At 41.2% G+C, this 17967-nt stretch overlaps 1 protein-coding gene across 1 annotated transcript in view; it reads left to right on the top strand.

Moving 5' to 3' along the window:
* Nucleotides 1-13457, top strand: part of si:ch73-335l21.1 (insulin receptor substrate 1-B) — a 65843-nt gene extending 52386 nt beyond the window's left edge. The window contains exon 4 of the mRNA XM_034676989.1: nucleotides 10461-13457. Coding sequence (XP_034532880.1) covers nucleotides 10461-10468 — 8 coding nt within the window. The 3' untranslated portion in view covers nucleotides 10469-13457. The remainder of the gene's footprint in view (nucleotides 1-10460) is intronic.
* The last annotated feature ends 4510 nt before the right edge of the window (nucleotides 13458-17967 follow it).

Raw genomic sequence — 17967 nt, 5'->3', positions numbered from 1 at the left:
GGTGCTTGATTTGAGAGTTGACCCTCTGGTGAGATGGCAAACAGACATGAAATAATAACAGAATTAGCTACTAATGTTTGTTTGTATCATGCTGATCTTTACAAAGCGAAACAAATGTCTCAGCAGCAGCTCCGTCTGTCAGCTGCTGCACTTAAAGATGTTGCAACAGCTTCTTGTGTTTCATATCATCTCTGCCTTCACGTCAGAGAGCCCAGAGCCACATGCATTCTGGGAAAACCCTTACTCAGAAGTGAGGACCCCGCCTGCTAATGCTACCCCTCCATATATCACTTTACTCCAAGATGCCGCCTCCTGTTTGTGTGTGTGTTTGTACGAGTGTGTGTTGTTGGAAAGTGGCAGAACTGGTGGAGTGATACGACACGGGGAGAAAAAAGTCTGAGTCAGCAAACAACGAGAGTGTGAGAGAGACAGAATGAGATAACGCTTTAGTCCTGTTGGCTTTAGCTGTGTGTGTGTGTGCTGTCCAGGGACAGGACGTCCCATGTCACATTTCACAACAGACGCCAGTCTCTGTTACACAAGGACGACTATTTTCTCAACACTGTTTTACAATCAGCTCAAATGGAGTGAAAGTCTTTAAATCTCACAGGTTTTTAAGGAGTACAGTGAATTAGAATGAAATGAAACAGAGTGACTTCTGGTCCGTGAGGGATTATTTACCTTCAGAACTCGTAATGTTTAGAATGATTTGTTTGCAGAAATGTAATGGACATTTTATGGTTTTATTGGCTCTTAAAAGCTAATGACCCTCTTATCTTTATATACTCTGAAATTAGGTCATATGCAGTACATGCTACACCCAGGACAATAATCAGGTCTATGCAAGCATGGAACATTTACCAACTGACACAGTTTCTCAAGTCATGATATTTTCAAAGAAGCTCAACTGTGACTGCTGTATTCAGAATTTTCACAGTAAATCATAAATCATTAAGTTGTTAGAAAGGTGAAACATATTTCTTACAATAAGTCTGAGATAATGTGTCGTGAGCAGGTGGTTATGCAAATTAGAATCCCCAACACTCTCCAGGATCTTGCTCCTTATCTCGTCTCTCTATCAGCGATGGTTGGAGCCCCTCAGCTCGTCAGGCTGCTCTCACATCTGCGTGAGTAACTGTCATTATTTCCCGACTTTCAAGATCAGCCTGAGACGGTAACTAACGTGTTTGCCACAGTGTCAACTAGGGGTGGGAATTGAAAACCGGATCCGACTTAGAACCGCTTCCAATTGATCAATTCCATCGTCCAGACTCACGCGGCCTAAATTGAGGCACCGAGAGTGGGTAAAATACCACCGCGATGACCCCTGGAGGAAAAGCGCATTTCCTCTCCAAATTCAAAGTATTTTCATCCAGGCTCCACGGGCCACATCCAGACTCACGCGGCCGACAATGAGGCACCGAGAGCGGGTAAAATACCTCCGCGATGACCCCCGCAGGAAAAGCATGATGATTTAAAGCATGTGTTGTGATAACTCAAGACCAGAAGGACGGTGGATGGATGGATAGATAGATAGATAGATAGATAGATAGATAGATAGATAGATAGATAGATAGATAGATAGATAGATAGATAGATAGATAGATAGATAGATAGATAGATAGATAGATAGGAACTTTATTAATCATTTGGGAAGGTTCCCTCAGGAAATTCAGGTGGCAGTATTTTTAGATGTTAAAGTTAAAAAAGTTAAAAGTGTCACTTAGAAGGTTTGCAAACATCAAAAAAGAAAACAACTACACAGAAATGTATTAAAAAGAACTGTCATCGTAACAACTAAATACTGTGCACCTGTTGACATACTATCAGGCTATTTTTATCTGTTACGTGAATTTTACAAAGTGATAACACAATAATTTTTTTGTGGCTGAGTATGCATATTTTTTTAATTAATTGATCATGTATAGTGATGGAGAAAAGCTTTACATTACAGTTTCCCAGAGTGGAAGCTGATGATAAAAGTCACGTTTTGTCTTCCCAGTCCAGAACCCCAAAATGTTAAATATCTGTACAACAAACAGGAGAAAAGCAGCTAACTTTAACATTAGTGAAGCTAAAACAGGAGAATGTTTTGTGTTTCGTGATTGAGAAATGATGAGTCATCAAAAACTGTTTACTGATTAATCATTCAGGGGGAATGAAAAATATTGTAGTCATAGCTGCAGACAAAACTGAGGGTCAAATTTGCTCCAACTTACTTGAGTTATGTAAAGCAGCAACAACAAGATTTATAACACTTTCAAAGGCTGCCAGGTGCAAACACACACACACAAACACACACACACACACACACTCAGGGGCTCTGTGCATGGTTCAACTACCTCTTCTGTTCCTTTTTATTTTCCTAAAAACGTCAAAAGCTCAAACGTTCCTCTTCTACATTGATCAAAGTGCTGTATGTAAAGTCAAACATGCGTGCTCGATGTTCTGACAGGAAAACAAATGCAAATTGAAAGTCCAGATTTTGTGTAACGATGCTCTAAAAATACTCGGATATGAAGCCACACGTGGGCAGTGAATGTGGTTCTCCCACAAATGTCCTTTTTCTTTTTTTTTTCTCCTCCCCCCTTTTTTCCCGCACTCAGCACTGCTGCTCTGTCTCTGTCTGTCTCTTCCTGTCCCCACACATTCCTGCTCCTCTGAGCGCCATAACACACCCACTCAGTCTCTCCCACAGTGTCGCTGCATAATGAAACTACCCTGCAGCCTCTTGTTATTCTACTTTTCACTTGTATCAAAAAAAAAAAATCTGAAAAAAACACAGACCGAAGTGACGGCCTTCGACGAGTCAAGGCTTTTGATTTGTCAAGTAAAAATTGCTTTTTCACACTTTCTTCACCTTTTTCTTGAGATTTCATAACACCTTCGTATAATCTCTGCTGTGAGCGCGTGTGATTGTGCGTGTATCCTCAGTCTACCTGTGTTATTTCACCATGCAACAGTACACACCCGCCCTCATCATGGTATGTACATATACATTACACACCCACACATGCGCGCGCACACCTGCAAAACAACCCCTAACACAGCCGCAGTTGAAGTTTGATTGACAGCAGCACACACACTCATCTTTCAGCCTCACACTGCCAGCTGTGTGGTGTTAATGTATGAAAATTTACAGCTGGACAAAGAGACACATTGTGCTGCATTCACTGTCCTCTTTAGGAGTGTGAAAAGCTTCCTGTGGGATGATGAACGTGTTGTGTTATGTTGCAGTTTTGACCTTAATTTTCTTTAAACGGTAACAAAATGTTCGTGTTCTGACCCTGCACTTCTAAGAAATCGCGTGTCATTCGGGCAGCGCTTCAAATGCCTCCTTCCCTGTTTTTTTCCCTCCTCCTCCGATGATCGATGTTCACCCACCAGCCAGCTCTCTTCGTGTTTATTCCAAACAAGCTGCTGCCGGCGTTTCTGCGAACATGAAAGGCTTCTCGCATCCCTGAAGACTTTTCCCTGAAGAGGCGTGCCTGTGCGTTTGCAGGGCAGCAAAATGTAAATGAAAAGCTGGGGCACGATAGAAAGACTTTGCAAATTTGTCGCTGATTATTGCTCCCTGTTAAGTCTAAACTTTTAAACTTAACATGACAAGAAGACATTGGTGTAAAAGTCCAGGCAGAACAGGAAAGTAATGTGATCGCACTTGAACACATGCACACGAAATATCTGCAGCTCTGACTGTGCGTTGATTACAGTCAGGGTAGTTTGAGGAAACCCAGACGTGAACCACAGACTTCCAGACCTTCAGTCAGAGCTGGAGCTGATGCTTGTCTCATTTTCAGAGCTCATAAAGGAGATTATAACAGGCTTTACTTCAGTTTTACTTCATGAGGCGTCATTTCCTGATTTTTTAAAAGCATTCTCACCGTTTAAGTAGGACGTTTTCTCTAAATTTAGCTTGCATAACTTGAGAATTTGCTTCATGCCACACTCATGCATGAAAATTGAAATAGATGGTTGTGTTTTCAGCAGTTTTTCTAGTGAAAATGTGACTAATTTAAACGCCAAGTGTTACCCATGGACCGCAGAGTAGCGGATTAGGCTGCATGGATCGTTTTACAAGCTACTGTGGATGTTTGATACTTCAGTTTCAGCGTGAAACTGGGTCATTGCAGCCCATTGTGACTGCTGTGAATCCAAACTGTCTACACCCGCCGCCCCTCCGTGAAAAAGCGATTTTCGAACTCTGCATAAACCTTCTTTCAAGCCCACAGGAGGCGAGTGTTTGACGCTCACAGATAGATCTTAGGCGCAGTATCGCTTTGACCTGATTGTCATCTGTAGCTGTGCAAGATTCATGACGGGCAAATAAGCACTGTGGAATCAGACACATATATACTGTGGTGAGTCTGCGAACATTATATCCTCATAACGCACAGACTTTCTGGCGTCATTGGAAGAAATTAAATGAGGTGACACAGGAGCTCTCCTGCTGCTCTACTCTGACAGTTTTTATTCGTTGTATCTGCAGCTGTCCAACGCTGAATCCCAGCTCATGTTGCGCTGCTTTACGTCTTACCCGCTTGCCTTCACACGATTGAGGATTTAATGGAGTCAAGTATAATAACAGTACTGGAGGATTGAAAGGGCTAAAGTCTCTGGCATGTAAAAGTGCTTCCACTGGGGAAAAGTTTTTACGTTTCTAAAGAAAAAGGAGTCCTTAATTTCTAAGTACTATTTTTTCTTGTCATGGTTTCTTCATTATGTGAACAGTCAATATGCTACAAAGCTTTGCCTCTCTAGAATGAAGAATTGGATTTGGAAGAATTCACAACAGGACATTTCTGCATTCCAGCCCAAACCATTCACTTGTCTCTAGATATTATTGGCCATTATCAGCTGATCAATAAAATGTTGTTATTATGAATTATGTAGCTAGTACCGAAAATTGACCAACAAATGTGTAAACAGATTTGCACATGGATAAAAAATGGGTACTAGGATTAAAAATTACAAATTGTTCAACATACATGTCAATCTGTGTAGGCATGTGTGGCTCTGCATAGATATTTGGGGATCTGAGTACACATCTGTGGATCTCCAAAAAGACGTATAAATCTGAGTATATGCATTTCTAGATTAGAGTTCACATTTGTAGATCTGATTGCACATTTGTAGATCAGAATACACAATTGTAGATCAGGTTACCCATTCCTGGATCAGATTACACATTCGTGGATCTGAGTAGATAGATAGATAGATCTTTATTTGTCCTTAATAAACAGATTTGTTGTCACTGTCTGTACAAGAATATATGTATAAAACACAAATAAACAATAAACATCCACCCAGCCTCACAACAATGGTGCACATCATCCCACATATAAACACACAGGACACATATATGCACACCGGACACATGTAAATACACCGGGGTATGCATTTGTAGATTGGAGTACACACTTGTAGATCTGATTGCAAATTTGTAGATCAGAATACAGTTGTAGATCTGGTTACGCATTCCTGGATCAGAGTACACATTTTTTGGATCCGAGTACACATTTGCAAATCTGAGTACACATTTGTAGATAAGAGTATGCACTTGTAGATCTGAGTTCACATTTGTAGATCTGATTGCACATTTGTATATCAAAATACACAATTGTAGATCTGGTTACACATTTGTATATCAGAATACACAATTGGGAGATCTGAGTACACATTTGTGTAACTGAGAAAATAATCTGTATATATATATATATATATATATATTTGCACATCTATGCATGCATTGGATGAATTTTCACATTTGTAGATCAGTTTACAATTTGATTATAGTTTTGCAACAATATCAGAATCAGAATCAACTTGTGTACCCTCCTGTTGTCTTGATGCTCTCCATACATATTTTTAGATCTGAATACACATTTATACATATAGCCATTTATATTTGTTTTTACCCCTTACAAATGAAGCAGAAAACAATGCTGAAATACTTGCAGCATTGTCTGCATTCTATGCACAAATTCTGTGGGATAAGTCACACAGATTTGATATCAGCCACTCTCTATGGTGCACTGTCGGTCACTGCTTGCAGTCACAGACATTTAACTTGAGATCTGTGTTGAAAGAGAATATTGTCAAACCCTCGAATGCAATGCAGAGCTAGACATATCCCGACTGAAGTAGCTGTTTCCTGCCTCAGGTGAAAGATAAGGTATGTAAATGAACACCTTGGGGATTTCCAGTGATTCTCACTCTTCTTTATCCATGTGGAGCCTTGGCAACCTGATGCTTGTTGTTACAGTGCAGGTTAGCTGAGCACACTGCTGTTTTGTCCTCATTTATGGTAACCCTATAATTGAGTCTTATACCTCTAATGTAGCAGTGCCTGCTTTGCTCTGTAATAAAACATGATTTAACCTAAACTGACTGTGTGACCAGTGGATTCAGTGACTCACATCACGGTGCTTCATCTCTTGTGGGAACCAGGGCGGCAGGAAAATGACAGACTGACACGCTCGATTTACGAGCAGAGAACAGGGTGGCTTTTAATTTAAGGCAGCTCTCGATTGAGACATCACATAGACCCAGACTCTCCTAATTACACACACACATTCACACACAGGCAGAGAGAGGGACGTTATTGGCTCAGCTCGAGCTGCAGAGGCAGAAAGCCTCGTCTAACCTCTTTATTTAAGCAGTCTGAGAGAGAAAGGGGACAGAGACACACTTACACAATCACTAGCGCGGTCATTATTGCATTGATTCACCTGCAGATGGAGAAACGATAAGAGGAAATGAATGAGATCAATAGACAAACCACCAAGGGAGAGTCGGGTGGATGAAAGGGGAAGTTCAGAGGAAATAAAACGACAATATTTGATTATAGTGAAAGTTGTGCATGTTAGTGTTTGTGTTGGGATGAGACACAGGAGAGTTGTTGGTATGTTTCAGTGTATAATTTCCCATGTCTGTGTTTGGAGAAAGGTCGTCATTAAGTGAATGTCATCCGCATAATTATAGCATCTTCCTCTGGTGTCCCTTGCTCTGTGTGTGTGAGTTTGCATGTGTGTGTCCATGGCAGAGCACCAGTGCGTGTCCTGACTGTCTCCTCGGGTCCCTTTGCTCGGGCCGGGCTTGATTGTTTGTGTTGCCGGCTGGCCTGAAAGAAAGAGGGAGCTTCTCTGCTCCGCTTTAGGCCGTCATGGCTTTGGCCGGCTGGCGGGAACCGTCTGTGCTGAGGGGGGACTAAATATAGCTCACTGCACCAGGAAGAAGACAAACTGGAGAGAGAGGGAGAGAGAGAGATAGAAAGAGAGAGAGGGAGGGAGGGAGGGAGGGAGGGGCGTAAATATAGAGTACCCCCCGTGCAATTAGAGAGTCAAGCACTTCTGGGAAATTTTGGAGGAAAAAGACAGGGAACTCTATCTCGGCCTGTTTGCTTTTCTTGCTCTGTGTATTTGTAATTATAGCTGACGGCAGCCTGAGAGGCTTTGGTTTGAGTCATCACATCTGAGAGAGTAACCCAGTTTAAAGGCCATTGACTAATCTTTATAGTAGTCATGATCCTGATTTCATTGCAAACTCAATAACCTGCCGTTCTGCTCTCCTCATACTCCCTCTTTTATTAAAACGTTCTAACATCCACGACAAGAGCATAAAAGGTGTGACAGTGAAATGGCACAGTGGGTGATAAATGTGGAGCTTGAGACTGTCACCGTTTTAAAGGGCCATACACATCATGTTAAAATGTGTGTCCCACTGGTGTAAATGGGCCTATAAAATCTGTCAGACTGCAGTATGATATCACTTTTTGCAGCATGCTGGACTTTGCACAGTTTGAGGTCAAGCAGTGTGTTCAGCATTATGTCATTCCTCACTTTCCTTATTGGTTGTTTGAGTCGTAAAAAGAGGTTAATGACGGAATTTGTCCCATATTTTCGACTCTAAGGATACCAGTCCAGATCATAGAGGACTAGATTCATGCTTGGCTTGGCTAAAAGACATGATGAATGGAAATAATGGTTGGGATTGAGGTACCACAATGATTATGTCCATTTTATTAGGCTTCTGCATTTTCTAAGCATGGAAAGAAAACAATACAGCAGATAAATGTACAGATTACTTATAAGTAAATAGTGATTTTTTTCAGCTGGATTGATATATCCCTTTTCTATGTGGATTTTACACCAATATGACAAACAAGGCCACTTAATGAAACAAGTAAGTCAAAGAAAATGCTGAAGACTATGTCCAAAGAAGTGATGGCGAGAAAAAGCACCATTTCCTTTGCAAGTGACGTATAGAAAGTTTAAGACATGGATGTAGTCGCTGTGACATCACCCACTGGTCTTTGAAGAGACGTTTTCGAGGCTTAAAGATGGCGGTCGATGTATTAGAAATGCTGAATCAGCAGACCTAGTGTCAGACAAATACTGACTTTTAGCCTCCTGGCAAACTAAAGTCAGCCATGCCCTAAAATGCTAATTTAAATAATTTTAGCTTTAGTGCCAGGAATTGTAGTTCCTGGAACTACAATTTTTTTGGTACTTTTGGTTGAAGAGCACCTCTAAACATAAGCTAGTGAAACTAAAAACCTTTTTTTGTACCAGGCTATAAAGTGCTTTTATCTTGAAATGAGGGTTTTAACCAAGCGGCAACCTCCGGTCTCAAACTATGAAGCCCATGCAGAAGTGTTATAAACTGCAATTCATCGAGAATCCGCTTGAGGCTGACTGCAGAAACACCGCAAACCACATAGACACCAATTCAAAAAAGACGATCTTTGCAGCATTAATAAACATGTTTACAGCCTGGTTCAAAAAACGGCTTGGCTCCAAGTAGCTAATTTCTCTATCGGCACACACTGTACAGTACGTGACGGTTCAGAAGATAAGTGTTTGCCCAAATAAGGACATGACTGACTTGACTCCCGGACAGGAACACATAGCTGTTGGCTCGGAGGCTCAAACTCCCCTCTTTACGTCACACTTTGCCTGGTTGAGTTCCGCATTTCCAATATGGCTGCCGCCAACAATTGGCTTCAAAACAGCGCTTAGGAACAGATGGGGGATGACACGGATACTACGTCAATTATTTATACAGTCTATGGTTTTAACATTAGTGTTGATGGGGAATTCAGGGCTTTTGGGACCAGCCTCAAGTGGATACTTCAGGAACTGCAGTTTTTTGCACTTCTGCATTGGTTTCAATTCAACACCATAGCTTGGTGCTTCACTGACACAAATCCTGATTTGGTGAAAGTGTGTTTACCCACATTTTATGTCCTGTCAAAGTATTTTTGGGAATATGTAAATATGTATGCTAATACCTAAATATTGGTCATACTCTAATAGTGGTCTGCCTCTAGTAAACAACACATAACAAACCTTGAAAGTTGAAAAATAAGTGAACTAATGCAATAAAAACTTGCTTCTATGCTTTTTTTTCAAAATGGAAGATAAGAGTCTGTCTGAGTTGTCCTCCATGACAAATTCGATTGCATGAAATAAGCAATTGTTACAACAAACTCTGATTTATGTTCCCCATGTGCGGACAGTGCTTGGGTCATAAGTGCAAAATACTGTGAAGTTTGATTGTGGAGTAAATTCTGCCAGTGGACATACCTCATTATGCAATACAGGAACACTGTTCTGCAAACAAAGTCCATATAGCAGAGTGTATAGGGACCCCCTAGAGGCTGAATAAACAGCACATTCAAACCCCCAATTTTAGCATTTCACAAGCACACAGCAAGCTTTGTTGAAGGCATACTGACCCCCTAAATCAGCTGTCCCCAGACATGTCTCAACATGCCTCATTACGACCACCATTTCTGATTGACGACCAAAGACTTCTCCAAGTTTCTCTCCCTTGGAAATCCCTAAATCAAACACCCCATAAGTGCCTTAAAACTTGCTAAAACCTGCTTCATGCCATGAGATTCTTCTTCTGCTCTCTCGGCTCTCTCTGCATTCCTGATAATCCTATCAACTGAGCAAACAAGACCAGGAAGACTTTTGAGTTATTCCAGCGGAGACATTTCCTGGCAGTACACACCTTTGTGCACACTGTGTGATATGAAGAGCTAAAACTGCCAGAATAACCTGACATGATTTCTCAGATCTCTGATCTCCGTTACGCTGGTAGACACACACACACACGCACACACACACACACACACTTGGCTTTATGCCTGCAGCGATAGGTGTCCTGACTTTCCAGCGCTGCTCCTTTTATCTCTTTCTTCTTATTTGAATCTGTTTCTCTTTCTGTATCATTTGGCTGTGTATTTCTGTCATTCCTGTGAGGGTTGCTGTGTTCCTGCGTTGATAAGCACACACTGATATCTTACAGATATTCTAACAAACCTGATAAGCTAAATCAGACGTACAACTGTCATAATATTTATTTCTTCTTCATATCTGGGTTATGGTTTATTTTAGATCTAACTAAATCATTTCCTCTCTTTCCTGTCTGTCTTTTTTTTTTTCCTCCAGAGTGCTGATGACGGTGTGTCGTCCTCGGGGAAACAATCTGGTACCAATCGGAGAGCTTCAAAGCTACGCCTGTTCCGTTTGTGACAACCAATCGCAACCAGCGAGAAAGCGGATCGGACACGCCCCCCTCGCAGCACTTTGACAGAGACTGATGGAATTGTATTCTCTCTCTTCGCTTTCATCTTGTTGGTTGTGAAAAAAATCAACAGGGATGTGTGCCAAATGACGTTCTTAACAAGCCATTTGCTGCTCTCATTCCTTCAGTGGAAAGCCAATCGGAGAAGGGTACGAAAAAATGGAGAACATCGTTTTTGTCTTGTTTTTTCAAAGAGAAAAACTCATTATTATTGAAACTTTAACTGTGGATGACTAGTGTGTAAAAAAAAAAGACAACAAAAAGAATTATATATCAGCTCAAGAAGTGCCTCATTTCAGATTGTAGCCATTTTACAAAGATCTTCAACTAACTGAAGTTTCGGGGGGGGGGGTGGGGGGGTTGTTGTTTTTGGGGAGGCTTGATTTGATGTGACAAAATCAATGCAGCGGATAAAGAGTAAGTGGGTCACACTGGTGTGAGCTTTTGCTGCGTTCATGTCATTTACGGGTAGAAGTAAGAGATATATCAATGTTTACAAAATACAGACATCCATTTTGTGATTAGAGTTGGTGGTAAGACAGTGCATAGTCAAAATAAAACCATATCTATCATATCTTGGTTTATTCACCTTGAATGGGTTCAGCTAATGTGAGCTAACAGTTTGTGTTTGGGTTACAGGAACTCCTGTATCAACAGCTTCATAATCATATTGACATCTTTGATGTTGACTTGAACAATATCAGAAATCGCATAAACCCGTTATGACATGAACGCAGCACACTGATAATGATAATGGTACTAGCAATGAGCTGGCCTTCCTGTCTACTGTGAGAAATATTAGCATAGCTGCTGGTAGCTTACAGCTTGTTATATAACTTTCTTTCTTTCAGTCCTCTTTTCTGTCTTTACTAACTTCATAACAGACACACTAAAGTATTAAACACAGGCTTGAACAAGAGACACATGTAACAAGGGATATGCATTAGCTAAAGTTAGCTAGGTCAGATTAGGACATTAGCAATGTGCCAGGATGTAAATTCAGCATCCTGCTGTCCGTGGCTCAGGGTAAGACACCTGACATAGAGCCAAGGAATCTCATTAGCGCTATTAGCTCTAGACACCTTTGTCCAATGTAATCTCCGTCTTCTCAGGATGCTGATAAAAATACAGCTAGGATAGAGAGCCACTATATAGCCATGCTAACGCCAATTTGTTGCAGTTAGCTTAACTCTTTTGGCGAAGGAAAGAATATCCGTTCTTTCAAATCTCTCAGAAAATGATATAATTTGTTCTCCATAGTTTTAAATATTAAGGTACCAAACATTTTACAAGTTTTAAAAATGTTTTTTATCTGTTGAATTAAAATCGCTTTGACCTTCATCTTTCTTTAAGACTCTTTTCTACTTCCCCTCTTTCCTCTTCTTTGTCTTTTGCTTAGCTGTTTCTTTAACCTACGCTATGCATGAGCACTTAAGTGCCTGTCTGCCCTTTTCACCCCCCTGTCTTTCTGCCCCATCCTATCAGCTAGCACTATTAGGGCTGTCCTAGCAGTATACATATATATATATATATCAAGTCTATTTTTGGGTCTATTTTTGTCTCTTTTTGCTGTACAGTTCTCAAAAAAAATCGTGTATATGTTGGTTTAGTGTGTTCTATGAGATGACTTGACTTTCACAGCCATGGCCCTAATCGGAGGAGTTTTGGACTGTTTCTTTTGCCGGTAATGGAGGACATAATTGTGCGGGGCCTTTCGTGCCAAAACACATCAACAACAAAGAAACAAAAAAAACTCCGGCAGCACCTCAAGAAGCAACCTTCAGCTCTCGCGCCTGGATGTAATGCTTTGTTTTGTTTTAACATGTTTTCTTTTGTGATCCTCTTGTTTTTCTTTCTCAGCGGGGGAAAAAAACTGTGACATATCTCGCCTCGCAGTCTACGTATGTGACTCTCAGAGATAAAGGTCAATGTGAAGACATGCGTATGCTTTAACCTTGAATCCGCCTACAACTTTGACCAGAGGATTAAAAAAGAAATGCATGAGGAGAGACAGAAAAGGCCACCTCGGGAAAGAAAAAAAAACACAACAAATACCTTTTGTCTCAATATGTGTGCATATATGTAGCTCCAAATTGTACTCATGTGTTTGTCTGCCTGTGCTTGGGAAGTTCATGAACTTTCTCATTCTGGTCACCTGACTGTCGGGGGGCCTGGAGCTTAACAATGCAGCTTTATTGTGAGCAGATTGGGATCTGTGGCTGGGATTGCCTGTAATAGCGGTTTCTCCAAAATAATTGGACTTCAGACCAGATTTAGCGCTTAATCCATGCTCTCATACAGACTAGCAGGCAAACACATGAAGATTGGTTGTTATGTTTCTGATGTCTTTTGGAGATGTTCTCGTATTGAAAAATAAGCAGCACAAATGATTAAGGGTACGTTTCGTGAAGAAGGCAAAACAGTTGCTTCCAACAATATCATCCTGCCATTTAACTCCCTATGAGCTCTGAGCATTTCATGAACTGATGAATGAACATTTTTACTTTGTCAAACTGCCTACAGTCTGAGAAATCTTTCCTGTGGTGAAGTGTTCGATCTTTAAAGCCACGCATCATGAATGAAGTTCCTCCAGGAAAAAGCTCAGACGAACTAGGGATTGAAAGTTTAAGTGGCCGTATGATTTAATTCACTGCGTTGTTAGCGACTTTAGCCATGGTCATAAAAAGTGCTCAAGAAAAAGTGCTGCTGCTGTTCAAAATTGTGTAATCTCTTCTTGTTCCCCCTGAGGGATGGTACTGAATGGGAATATTGTGAGATGCCATTGATGTAGACAGTTTTACTTCTGTTGCTTGAAAAAAAAATCTGACTAAAAGGAAAAAAAAAGTCAAACAACAAAAGGACTTGTGGTTTCTTTTGTTTCTGTGACTGACTGCCATGTTTCCTTTTAACTGAAGTCATTGGGCTGGTTGTTAAAAAGTGACAGGCTTAAGACGGAAAAACAACAGCTACTGGTCTACAGGCGGACAAAGAAGAAGAAGAAGAAGACGCTAGAATTTACGGGCTGAGGCAAGTGTGAACATTTGCATGAAATGCCACAGACAGATGGGCTCATGCCCCTCACACACTCACCATCTTTAACTCGCACAGGCGCTCTTAGAGGCTAAAATCACAGCACAGATGTGACACCATAACGCAGAAAAAAGAAGTGCTTGACTGTTGTCCTCTAAATATATCAGTCACAATTACCACTCTCAATCACCATATTTATATAGCGGCCATTTTTCTTTGATGATGGATTGCTGTGTTTTGCATTTTGTAGAAAAATAGGGAATCGCATCTTTTTTTTTTGTCCTTTATTGCTTCCTTGTTCACCAACTATTGCCAACCCAACCCTAATGTTAGTAGTGTAGTTTGGCAACAATAGCACGGGGTCTGCCACCGGGTCTTTTCGGTCAGAGGCTCCAGTGTGAGCGGTCAATCAGCTGCTCCCCATCGAGTTGTAGCACCTCTTTCAGCAGCTTGGAAACCGCAGTAGTAGAGCTGGAGCCGGCTGTTTCAGGGACTCCAATGATTCTTATGTTGCATCTTCTCATCTTCCCTCCATGTCCTCGCATTTCTCCTTCAGGGCTGCCATCCCTGTCTTCAGGTCACTCACCGTATTCTGTAGGGTAACCACCTCATCCGACCACGTCGACATTATGACAGCAGTAAAACTGCATGGTGCAAATATAAGATCACTTGTTCTCAAAGTTGGGGATTTGCCATCACAGCTAATCCCTCGTCTTGATAATTTGATTCATCACTGTGCTTCCTGGGTGAAATCTTTCCTCTGTCTTACTTAATACTTCTTCTTCTTCACACTTAACACTGTCTGATAAAAGGAGCTTTAAATCATTGTCTTTTCACTGTCAACATATAAGGGATCTTGTGTCATTGTCTTCCACAGATGGTCGAGTAACTCAACCCAGACATCTATTCATACCGTTGGAATGAATAGGAATGAGAACACACACGCACAGCTCAGGCCTTAACATGCAGCAGAGCAGATCCCCTCACTTCCCCTCCACTGTGTAAAAATAAGGTTAGTATGGATGATAAAAAGCTCAGGAGCACCTGACTGAAAGCAGAGGAAGCCCATACGATCACATCTGAATGGTTACTGAAACCTACTTCTCTTCATGGCTCATTGTCCTTCAACTTTTATTCTCTTCATCTTAAACAAAGTGAGTCCTTGGGGGATTTTAAGACCTACTTTGGATTTGTTTCAGCAGCGACATTTTCCTTTCCCTGTAACATACTTGAACAAGCCATCCTCACAATACAGTGGCCGTATATAACTATCACAAGAAAGGATCTTTTCTTTAAAAGACAAGGTTTTGTGAATGAAAAAGTCAGCTCTTTCTTTTCTTGCGCCCCTTGGCAAACAGAAATCTCTAAATCCACAACATTAACAGACACTTTTATTCTGTGTTTGATTTGAGCAGTCAGATAAACTTGAATGTCGGCCTCTCTCTCAGTTAAGAGCAAAACGGAAATGTTAAAGCAGCATCAGCTTGAATAAAGAGAGAATGGAGGAGCAGAGGCGAACGAATGGGCACAGCTGCCATCTGGTTGTTGTGGCAACGGGCAGCGACACTGCCCGCCTCCAGTCAAGACGGGAGAGAGAAAGAGAGGGGAAGGAGGAGGGATGCTGGAGGGAAGCCAAAGCAAGAGGACACCGGGTTCAGTCGCAGAGAGGTGAGCTGGATGCACGCCAACAGGTGGACCTGTTGTGTCTGAGTGAGCGCCGAGCGGGTGTATCATCTCCTCAGTCTGAGTGTGTGATACTGTATCTGTGTATAAACACACCGACATGAACCTGTTGGCACAAAGGGGAGGAAATACACTCAATAACCTCGGTTGATTACACACCGCAGGGTGGACTCAGGAAACACATGAAGATGGCTCTTAAAAGTAAACCATAGGGACCGTTCAAAAGCTGCTCTGGAGATTTTAGTTTAGATCACAGGATCTTCATCAAGAGTTGAAATACAGTACCATGTGACACATTACAATATATAAGAATAAGACACGATACCACACAACACCAAAGAAACAGTGAACTCGCAAAGAAGGACATACCCGTCCGACAATTTAGTTTGTCACATTGTTTTAACTTTAAAACAATATGACAGAGGTTGAAGACATGATTAAATATGACACTACACAACACAATATAATACGTCTAGAGATAGACCGATGTGTTTTTTTCAGGGCCGATACCGATTATTAGTAGTCAAGGATGCCAATAACCGATATTTGGAGCGGATATTAATTAGCAGTAAAAAGGGAAATATTGGCGTCAAAATTTTGAATGATACAAACTCCAACATTTAACTTTGTTCAAATGCCTTTAGGCATATGTTCATTAAACATCTTTTCAGATTTGCAACATGTTAAAGGTTTTTTTTTATCTTAGACGATAGACATCTTTGTTTTAAAATTCTAACAAAAAGTGCAGGGAGCTCTGAGGCTCAGCAGCATGTCTTATAAAGTTCAATGAAAACTTAAACAAATAAATATCTCTAAAGTTTTCTTTGGTAAATATGTTTTCTAAAATGTCAATATAACTGAAATGCTAATCTTTCACTTATCTTTGTTTTATGGAGATATTTCAGTTTTTTTAAAGTGTGGTTGTGTGAATTTTTAAATCACTAGTAATTGTAGGGGCCACAACAGATGCTGCTCAGCTCGTCTCCTGTAATGAGAAGCTGCAAGGAGAAAAATGGAACACAAGCTAGGCTACTGTTTCTGCAGACGATGTCATTTCTGTCCCGTGATTTAGCAAATATTGAAAGATTTTGACCCGAGCACTCACTTCAGTTTAGTTGTATGCTCTACTTGGAGTTACCTGGTGGTGCGGCTGCATCAGAGCCAAATTAACTCAGTTATAAAATGATCTATTATCGGCTGTCGGATTTTTAAAAAAGGCCGAAGCCAATATGCATCAAAATGCAGAATATTGGCAATATCAGTATGACTGAGAGGTTGACCCTCTTGACCCCTAAAGGGGTTTCCAGGTTTTATCAGAATGCAGCCTGTTCAGGCATTAAAAACTCTTTTTACAAACCAGAGAAATGGAATATAAAGTGTGGCTTCCAAACTGGTCAAATTAAGCATTAAAATGTACCAGCACAAAGGCTGCAGAGATTAGGAAACATACAATACGTTGCCTGGGAGCATGCAGTGCAAATACTCTGTTAAGATTATAAAGACAACTCTGATAAGATTTATGTAAGAAAGTGTGGATTTTATTTTGCAGGGACATCCTTTCCAATGCCGGCTTATCCCAGTAAAAACACGTTCCCCAGCCAGGGAGAAGTACTGGAATGAAGCAGCAGTATGAATCTTCAGTCAGATGTACGTGTTGGCCTCTTTGAAAGGCCTGCTATTTTTACTGTTTACATCATCTCTGGCCTTACAGAGCATGTACAGTCTGTACTGCTGTACGCTGGCAACAATACAGGAAGTCTTCCCGTCTTTATGACTTCCTCTACGGTACGGACCACAGGAAACTCTTTAGATGTAGGACACGGAAATAGCTTTTGCTCCCATTGCGAATGTGGGAATGTTAATGTGGGCTCTAATCCATCCATGCTCCTAAATTACTTCCTTCCCATCATTCACTACAGAGGGTATCTACAGTGAAAGAGCAGCCATTTTTCTCCTTGCAGAGTTCCCACATTAAGCTCCATAAGTAATGCTACAGGTGTTTTAGCTTACGTAAACCTACTGTGTGTTGACCGAGCCAAGAAAGCCGAGGATTACTGTCTGTACGCCACAAGCTGCCTCTGCTAATCCTCACAACTTTCCCCCCTTGTTGTCTCCCTATTTCCCACTCTTTCCATATAGATTTAAAGACAAAGTTAAACACCGCAGACTCAATTAAGTAAGTTTACACATGCAGTTATGGTCAAACCAAAGAGGATGGCGTGGTCTGGGCCCATTACTGCATTGCCTCAGAGGTAATCTGACCCATGAATGCCACAGCAGATGCAAACATTTTTCTAATGTATTTCCAGTTCTCTTTCCTCACCGCCCCCCTCTTTTTCATAGTGTACTTAGCCAAACAAAAAGCCTTTCTCTCTTCTGTCTCCCACTCCCTCCCCTTCTTCACTCACCCCCCCATTAGCTAACACTCACCCACTCTCTACCCTCATAAGAAAATCTTCGCCATGATTATGGATTTCTTCTTTTTACAAGCTGCGTCCGAAAGTCTGAGAAAAAAAGGAATAAAGGAAGGGAACTGTAAAAGAAAGTGCCACACGGAGTGAGTGATTGAGGGAAAATGAGAAGGTAAGGAAGGAGAAGGGAGGGAGGAGAAGAGAGGAGGGTGTGTTCAGTGGGTGGGTGGGTGTTTGTGAGGGGTGG

Source organism: Notolabrus celidotus, chromosome 23 (assembly GCF_009762535.1).
Source record: "Notolabrus celidotus isolate fNotCel1 chromosome 23, fNotCel1.pri, whole genome shotgun sequence".
Lineage (NCBI taxonomy): Eukaryota > Metazoa > Chordata > Actinopteri > Labriformes > Labridae > Notolabrus > Notolabrus celidotus.
The sequence above is the reverse complement of the archived record's forward strand: the minus strand, read 5'-3'. Positions and strand labels throughout refer to the sequence as shown.